At 31.7% G+C, this 9,259-nt stretch overlaps 2 protein-coding genes across 3 annotated transcripts in view; both read left to right on the top strand.

Moving 5' to 3' along the window:
- LOC107629588 (L-ascorbate oxidase homolog) lies at window positions 840-5,084 on the top strand. Its single transcript, XM_016332404.2, has 8 exons — window positions 840-1,171; window positions 1,282-1,391; window positions 2,963-3,233; window positions 3,314-3,413; window positions 3,588-3,930; window positions 4,035-4,400; window positions 4,485-4,563; window positions 4,657-5,084. The coding sequence occupies exons 1-8, from the start codon at window positions 1,007-1,009 to the stop codon at window positions 4,855-4,857; spliced, it is 1,635 nt and encodes a 544-aa protein (XP_016187890.1). The 5' UTR covers window positions 840-1,006; the 3' UTR covers window positions 4,858-5,084.
- LOC107634174 overlaps window positions 6,229-9,259 on the top strand; it is a 33,098-nt gene continuing 30,067 nt past the window's right edge. Inside the window, exons 1-2 of one of the 2 annotated variants that reach the window (XM_016337748.2) lie at window positions 6,233-7,356; window positions 7,942-8,545. In XM_016337748.2, the coding sequence (XP_016193234.1) occupies window positions 6,500-7,356; window positions 7,942-8,395 (1,311 nt within the window). In that variant the 5' untranslated portion in view covers window positions 6,233-6,499 and the 3' untranslated portion in view covers window positions 8,396-8,545. Of the gene's footprint in view, window positions 7,357-7,941; window positions 8,546-9,259 lie in introns of those variants that run through there. The other variant, XM_021118115.1, reaches the window with a different exon arrangement.

Here is a 9,259-nt window from a genome sequence, read left to right as displayed (position 1 = left end):
GACCAAAAAATAAATATTTCTGCCTCTCTAATATTTTTCTACGATAATTGTTTTATCTTATTACATCAAATCAATAAATATTTTTTGCTAATGAATAGAGGATGAGATCATTTTCATATGAATTCAATGATTTTACATTATAACTAAAAACGATTTATCTATCTTGTATTCTAAATTAAAAATATATGTTAAAATTATAAAATAAAGGCTAATTATATTTTTTCTTTTGTGACCTTTTGATGATGATTTTTGGAACAATTACCTAGTAATGGTAATGTCAAAAGGAAAATTTTAATTGACCAAAAATTATTTATTAACTCTACTCTTCTTTTAGATAGAGATTGAAACTTAAATATCGTAGAAAAAAAAATCCACACACTGTAAGAATACTAGAATAAATACAATTGACAGAATATTAAAAATCAAATCCAATAGGGGTAAATTTTTTTTTGAAAAGGAATGAAATGAAATATTAGAAAGATATAAATATTAAATAGCGTGTGTAATGTGAGAAATCAACGGCGAAGAACACCATGATCCAGCTTGCAAAACTGTATTATCATAAGAACATAATTAGTATACCATATACACGCAGTCACCGCTGCTGTTCTTCCCATTCTCATTTCCTACCGCGTTAATTAAACATACTCACCTCATCAATACCAACTATTAATAATTGTTTTAATAATTTAATTTCCTTTCACACATGTATCTTATTGTTCACAGCTACGTACTCACTCCTTTCCCAAATCCGTGTCATGCTTATTACATTTCATGATTATAATAATAATCTTGGGCTTCCCTACAAAGCTTGCAACCTCTCTAGTATCTACTCTTATATATTTAAGACCGTGTTTGCCATTACTCTTCTATAGCCACCACCACCAACTAACGCTTTCTTCACTTCTCACCCTTTTGCACCTCCCATTCATTCATTCATTCTATATATATTATTTTTCTTACATTTTTTGTTAAAGAACACAAGCTAAGTTCCAAAGCCTTTAACATGATCAGGGGTGAACCATTATCACTCTCTTCCCTTCTCAGCTTTTGTTCAATATTGTTGTTGCTATTGAACAGCATTATTAACGTTGCTGGGGAAGACCCTTATAGGTTCTTTGATTGGACCATTACCTATGGTGACATTTATCCCCTTGGAGTTAAACAAAAGGTTTGTATATATATCTTTCTATATATTTATACCTTATTAATGTTATAACAATTATATATATGACATGATGCATGAAAAGATTAAACATTATTATGTGCTTGAATTTACAGGGCATTTTGATCAATGGACAATTTCCAGGGCCTGAAATCTACTCGGTTACCAATGACAATTTGATCATCAATGTTCACAACAACTTGCCGGAGCCGTTTCTTCTAACATGGTCCGTATCTATATTTTGCACGTAACATCTTTCATTGCATTTTTAATTTCAAGAGTGAAGAATCAATAGGTTATAGTAAATTGCACTAGTAATTAGTCCTTCCACTACAAGTCCAATTCAATTTGCATATTCTTTTTCTTTTTTCCCATATAATCTTCCTTTGATTTTTTGTCTTGGTAGTGTTTAATTTACACTTTTGCTCATCATTGCGTGATATTGAAATCTAGCTATATATGATATATCACAATCACACAGACATTAATACGTGTACTATAAACTGCATATCGTTTTAAAAGCTATGTTTAAATAATGAAATCTTAAAATAGGAACTAATTTAATGATTGATTATGATGGAATTGATTCTTTGTTCCGAGACATCAATTGAAAAGGAAATTAAAATTGTCATTATTGTTCAATAATTGAATAATATGATGTATGGGAATTGGATTTTAATTAACAAAGATATCATAATCTTATAATAATAATAATCATTTGTTTTCCAAATAAAATTGCTACTAAGAAAGGAATTTTTTTTTATTTAAAATGGCTAGATATTATTTTGAGATTTTAAAAAAACTTTTCCTTTATTATATTAGTTGGCGAACAAATGTACATAAGAAGTTAGTTTGGGGAACACAAGAAGGTTGGTTATTCATTCACGGCATCAAGTAATTGAAAAGAAAAAACATACTTCTTGGTTATGGAAATGTAATTTAATCCATAATCCAACTGCACAAGCAATAATGCACCTTCAACTAAACTAAACCTTGTTTGCTTCACCTAATCATTTCCAATACAAAACAATTCAATAATGGAAAACGCTATATTCTCTTCTATATTACTCTTTTTATCTTTTTTCTATATCATTGGATTTTTGTATTAATTAAGATATAGAAAAATTCCTTCAATAATACAAAATGATTGGGATTAAAGATAATGGAAAGATACTAAACTCTAACTTTTAGTTCCTTCTTTTTTTTTTTTTTTGGACATTGTAACTTTTAGTTCATTCTACTTGATGTATATTGTAGATTAAGGGACATGTGTTTTGGTAAATTTTTTATGTTTTAGAAGACTCTCCAGAGTACATATTCGCACAACACAAGATGAGTTTAGATAAGAAGAGGCCATAACAAAAAGAAAAAGAAACCCCTTTTTTTTTTCACTTTTCTTGGGTTCACCGAGTGAACATTGAGTAGAAGCAACCACCACCTTTTTTAAATAAAAAAGAAAAGATATAAAAAAAACAAAAACATGAGTTTCATAATTGTTTCTCTCACTCATCACCTAGACACACTTAACTCATGTCACGGACCAAAATCACTAACCGTTAGGCCCACTAATAAAGTCACAAACTCACAATGGCTTAAAAACTTCACGGGGCAGGCCCATATTTGATTTGGACTGGTCAAGAACATATCGCATTTATTTTTTTTCTTCTATTCATTCTTAAATACAAGTATAAAATGTTGCAAACCTTGTTAATTAAACAACTTTTAACTATTAATGAAATTTGTCATTTGGATATTAATTATGCAATTGATTATTTGTTAACTTAATAATAATAATAGGAGTGGTGTTCAAGAAAGGAGAAATTCTTACCAAGACGGAGTATATGGAACAACATGCCCAATTCCACCGGGGAAAAATTACACATACACCCTTCAAGTGAAAGACCAAATTGGAAGCTTCTTCTATTTCCCATCACTTGCTTTCCACAAAGCTGCTGGTGGCTTTGGGTCCCTCAAGATCCTCAGCAGGCCTTTGATTCCTGTCCCATTCCCTCCCCCTGCTGATGATTTCTCTCTTCTCATTGGAGATTGGTACCTCATTGACAACAATGTAACACCCATTCATTATTTCCCCTACATTACATTCTAATCTTCTCTTCCCTTTTCTAACATCATTTGCATGAATTCCAGAGGCTCAAGGCTGTTCTTGATTATGGACACAAACTTCCATTCCCTCATGCTGTTTTAATCAATGGCCGTCCAATTGGAGCAACTTTCACCGTTGAACAAGGTATGCCTTTATAGATAAATATATCAACTGCTGAAGCAAGTGTTGAGTGTTTAAATTCCGCCTTAAATACGTAGCAATTCATTGGCAGATTCTTAAATAGAATTTAGATTGTAAATCGTATTAGCATGTTTATTTATATATAACAGTATTTGACTAAGAAATGAACAACAACAGGAAAAACATATAGGCTTAGGATATCAAATGTTGGACTCCAGAACACACTGAACTTTAGGATTGAAGGACACAGCATGAAACTGGTGGAAGTTGAGGGAACTCACACATTGCAGAGCACATATAGCTCAATAGATGTCCACGTGGGACAATCTTATTCGGTGCTGGTGACAGCAGATCAAGCAGCAAAGGACTACTACATTGCTGTCTCAACTCGTTTCACTTCTAAGGTCCTCACAGCAACCGCCGCCCTTCACTATTCTAACTCCAACCAACCTCTTTCTGGTCCTCTTCCTCCTGCACCTACTCAACTTGATTGGTCTATTCAACAAGCTCGTTCAATTAGGTAAACTTATTTAATTAGAATTAAACTGGATATAACAAAATTAATTTTTATCTTTTTGTCAAATTCGATCAAATTAATTACTCAATTATTATTGCAATTGACAGGACAAACTTGACAGCAAGTGGACCAAGGCCAAATCCACAAGGATCATATCATTATGGTTTGATAAACATTAGCAGGACAATAATTTTGGAGAGCTCAGCAGCACAAGTTAATGGCAAGCAGAGATATGCAGTGAACAGTGTGTCTTTTGTTCCAGGCGATACTCCATTGAAGCTAGCAGATTACTTCAACATTGGTGGTGTCTTCCAAGTTGGAAGCATCCCAGATACTCCCTCACATAAGCCAATGTATCTCGCCACCTCCGTCATGGCCGCCGATTTTCGAGCATTCGTTGAGATCATCTTTCAAAACCACGAAAATATTGTCCAAAGTTGGCACATTGATGGATACTCATTTTGGGTTGTAGGGTATGTATTCCAATCATTTTCTTCAAATTATCAAATTCTGTCGTGACACTCGTCCCAAAAGTTTAAGCTGAATCTGTCCTGCAGAATGGATAGTGGTATCTGGACGCCTGATAGTCGTAAGGAGTACAACCTCGCCGATGCTGTTTCGAGGTGCACAACACAGGTTGGTTGTTATTCTAGTTAGCAAAAACATATATTTTTTTTCTTAATATCCAAATGAGACATTATAGCTTATTGGTGAATATTTTTGTCTCAGGTATACCCTAGATCATGGACTGCGATTTACATGGCACTAGACAACGTTGGTATGTGGAACATAAGAAGTGAATTTTGGGCACGACAATACCTTGGACAACAATTCTATATGAGAGTATATTCACCGGTGGAATCTCCAAGAGATGAATATCCACTTCCAAAGAATGCTCTTCTTTGTGGCAGAGCTGTAGGCAGAACATAATTATTTACTACCATGGACTCGCTTGTTCTCATTCTTTTGCAAATTCATCCAAGATTCCTTTGTATCATTACCATCATATTCATATAATATGTTTCCCGTATTGGTTTAAAATTGTTAACATTTTTTTCAAATGTATGTTTTTTTTACTGGAATATAATGTATTAGCATATTGTGTCACAAACTTTTGCAGACACCATAATACACAATAAAATTCCCAATTTTTTTAATTATTGGATCAACTATGTTTGGTGACTTAGTGTACACTAAAATTAGCTACAAAAATTAGCTATTAAAATTGAATACATATTAAAAATAAATTAAATTATATTTGGTTGTCATCCTAAATATTTCAGAGAAAATAAATACTTTTGAAACTTAAGAACTATAAATAAGATCATTATTTTAATATTTTTCAATTTAATATTTTAATATTTTGAAACTTAAGAACTATAATATTATACACAATCGAATGGAGATTATTCACAATTTTTGTAAAATAAACTTTTAATCACATACAATTTATTAAGTTGAGCCTGGACTATTTATTAAGAAAATAAAACACTTATCTTAATTATTCAGAGGACAGTACAGTTTCCTGATGCTCATGATGGACGGGCAGGGGCGAAGCTACATACATAAAAAGAGGGGCAATGGCCCCCTAATTTTAATTTTTTACATGTAAATTATATGTAAATTTCAGTTTAGTTCTTTTTTAAAATTTTATTTTATTCTTATTTTATTGTATAAATATTTTTGGCCCCCTTCTAATATTTTATCTAGCTCCGCTCTTGTGAACGGGCATTCACACTTTCAAGACACTTTGATCTTTTATATATGCATAACAATATGATGGAGCAAAATGGTATCGTTGTATTAAACTAAAATCAAAATTGATAAGCACTATAGGAGAAAAAATCAAAATAAAAAAAAGGAATTAAATTTATTAAATAATGGATTAACAAACTAGTGAATGGTGCAACACCATTGTCGTTGCTCCAACCGTGTTTTTCTCCCACAAATTGCAAATTTAGGCTCTCTTAATAATTTTAGTCACGAATTCCTCTCGTACTTTTTTATCTACCCTCCCATAATAAGCCTAGTGGATCTATATAACCTCTCCCTCTTCATTCCACCAAATCACACACCCTTCACAAAATAACAGATCAAATAATTACAGAGAGTTAGACAAAGAGAGAGAAGACAGATCACAAAAACTGCTCTGATCTGCTCTCTCACCATTCATGCATCTGTGATTAGATGATAAAGAGACAACACCAATAAGATTATGTTGTCACAAAAATCATCGTAATCACAGATTCATGATATGATGTTAATAAATTGGCGCTAGTTACAAATTATCGATCTTGATAAAAAAAATAATGGAGATACAGCGATTGAGAGAGTTGATTAGAATGTGGTCTACTTTGTCGATTAACCATTTCTCACTTGTTGGTGGAAACCATACCGCTGCTAGATTCTGCAGTCGCTAGAACTCTGTTTTTCTTGTGACTAGCTCCTCTACTCTCTTTCTCAAAATATTCTTTTTAATTATACTTATTCTTGTTCTTATACCTTTCTCGTCTTAATCATATTCTATTCATTTATTCTATCTATTAATTGTCTCCATCGTCATATCATAAATATGGCGATGGAACTCATCGGTGTCATTGCATTGAAATCAAAACACTATGTCAACTTCAAGAAAAGCATTATTAAGCACCTGCCTAAAAGCCCACGTTACTTTATCAATAGGCTCATCCCAAGTTCCAAGTTCATGAAGATTGTTTCTTGTTTGTTCCTCATGATATTCGCATTTGCCACCTTGAATAGCATCATGAGATCGTCTTCCTTCGAATTCGAGAAAATCTCTTATAAAGAAACCCAACAGAAGGATCTGCTTACCGAATCTATTGATAAACAGCAAGTTAGCTACGATTCGGTCAACATAGAGCAGCTATTGGGTGTTCTTTTCCATGACCTTACAAACGAAGGGCTCAAGAAACCTACTCAGAGCAATGCAATTTTCCTGACCAATGATAACAATGCGGATCCAGGAATAGGGCCTAGCATTGTTTCTGAGTACAACATGGAACTTGTTTTGTTGAGTGATTTGGAGAAGCAGAAGAACGTAATCGACAACAGTGTGGACTTTGTTTTCACCACAGATTTCCCGGCGGCTTCAAAGTTCATCGACAGGACACTGAAAGTTGATGGGGTTGTCGCCTTTATCACCGGCGAAAACCCCTCGGCGAAACATTACAAGCCTTCCAACTACAAGACGGTTTATGTGAGGCGCTTGGATCTCATTGCTGTGGCCATGATAAAGAAGGAAGAATTTGTTCGTCATGATCAGCCACCGCCAGTGGTGGCTGCGCCTAGAAAGCTTCTTGGCTACTCCTCCGACGCAAAGAAAGCTGCACTGCAAAACCTTGAAGATGTCTTGTTAGAGCCTCCAAGAGCCTCATCGAGAATATCAAGAAAATACTTGAAGCGCACTAAGTAAGTAAAACACTTAAATTTAGACAAATGATGAATTACTTGACACAAATATAAATGGTGGAATTTTTTATTCACCTCTTATTTTTTAGACAAATTAGACATAAATTTTATAAGCGTTATAGAATTTTCTAATTTTATATATATAACAATTGTAATTATAAATTTATTACATAAACAATAATTAAAAAGTATGAAATATAAAAAATTTAAACTACTTTAAACTGTTTTTTATTATTTTTTAAATATTTTTATAAAGTTAAAAAATTTTAGATTGATTTTATCTCTTTAATTCTTAATATATATTTTTATTACTTTTAAAATTTTCAATAATTTCAATAATAATGTAAGACGAATTAGTTATTTTGTCATTTAAAAAAAATATTTTGTTTTATAATAATAATATTTTTTAAAACTTAAATGTTCTTCAATACAATTTATTTAAAAAAAAAATTGAAAAAAAGAAAAAAATGATATCTTTACTATTTTCTTTTTACCTTAAATTCATTGTCTAGCTAATTATTAGAATGTATATACCTATCATAGGACACTCATGCAGTTTGCACTAATTTCATAAATATTTAACAGATACCTTCCGAATTTGATGGGCGATTCCTTGGAAAGTTATCCTCGTAGAGTTTTCATTGATGTTGGATTGGCGGAGAAAGAAGGAGAGAGAAAAAATGATTGGTTCCACAAGAATTATCCAACAAGAAACAAGAACTTCGAAATGTACAACATAAATATCGAGATAATTACGGCAGAAGAGGCGTCGGCGAAAGAAATGCCTCAAATAGGAATGTCAGATTGGATGCGGACAAATATAAAGGATGAAGAATTCGTGGTGATGAAAGCAGAGGCAGAGGTGGTGGAAGAAATGATAAAAAGAGACACCATTGGACTAGTAGATGAGCTTTTCTTGGAGTGTAAGCCACATAAAAAACGAGAGAATAATAGAAGTCGTAGGGCTTATTGGGAGTGTCTGGCACTCTATGGAAACTTGAGGGATAAAGGTGTAGCTGTACATCAATGGTGGGGTTAGAAACTCAAAAGAAGCACAATAACAATGGATAATTGGATATCTTGTTTATTGTAAAATTTACATTAAGAGAATTGTCTTATTGCATGTGTGTGCTGTAGGTATGAAAAACAAAAGAAATAGATACTTAAAAGAGTTGACTTTTTTCTCTTGGAGTGATATAGAGAAAGTATGCATTAGAAAAGTTAGAGTAAATGGTTAAATTAATCTTTAAAAATTAGTTCTTAATTTTTTTTAATTAAATTCGTTTTCAAAGATTTTAAGTTAGTCATTTTAGTTCTTTTGTCACTTCCATTGCTAACGATACGTTAAGTGACTTCACAATACATATCTAGTAGTTCTACTTGGCGGCTAATATGATAATTAAGTTTATAAAATTAGATCAAATCAATCCCAAATTGAAGGATTTCAATGCCTCATATTCTCCTTCCAATGCATCATATATTCCTGTGTGTATATTGTAGTATCACTTAACGTACCACATTAACAAATTTTGGCACTATCAATAAAGAAAATGACAAAAAGACTAACGAAATTAATTTAAAATTTTTGAATGACGAATTTGATTAAAAAAACTTTTTGGAGACTAATTTAAAAAACGAATTATTTTTCAAGAACGAATTTAATTATTAATATAAAAGACAATTTCTTTTTATCTTTTTCTAATTTTTATTTTCAATCAATTTTATCAATAAAGAAAAAAGACTAACGAAATTAATTTAAAATTTTTGAATGACGAATTTGATTAAAAAAACTTTTTGGAGACTAATTTAAAAAATAAAAAACGTTTCAAGAACGAATTTAATTATTAATATAAAAGACAATTTCTTTTTATCTTTTTCTAATTTTTATTTTCAATCAATTTTA

This window comes from Arachis ipaensis, chromosome B03 (genome assembly GCF_000816755.2).
Source record: "Arachis ipaensis cultivar K30076 chromosome B03, Araip1.1, whole genome shotgun sequence".
Classification (NCBI taxonomy): Eukaryota; Viridiplantae; Streptophyta; class Magnoliopsida; order Fabales; family Fabaceae; genus Arachis; species Arachis ipaensis.
Note: the sequence above shows the minus strand (reverse complement) of the source record. Positions and strands in the feature narration are given on the sequence as shown.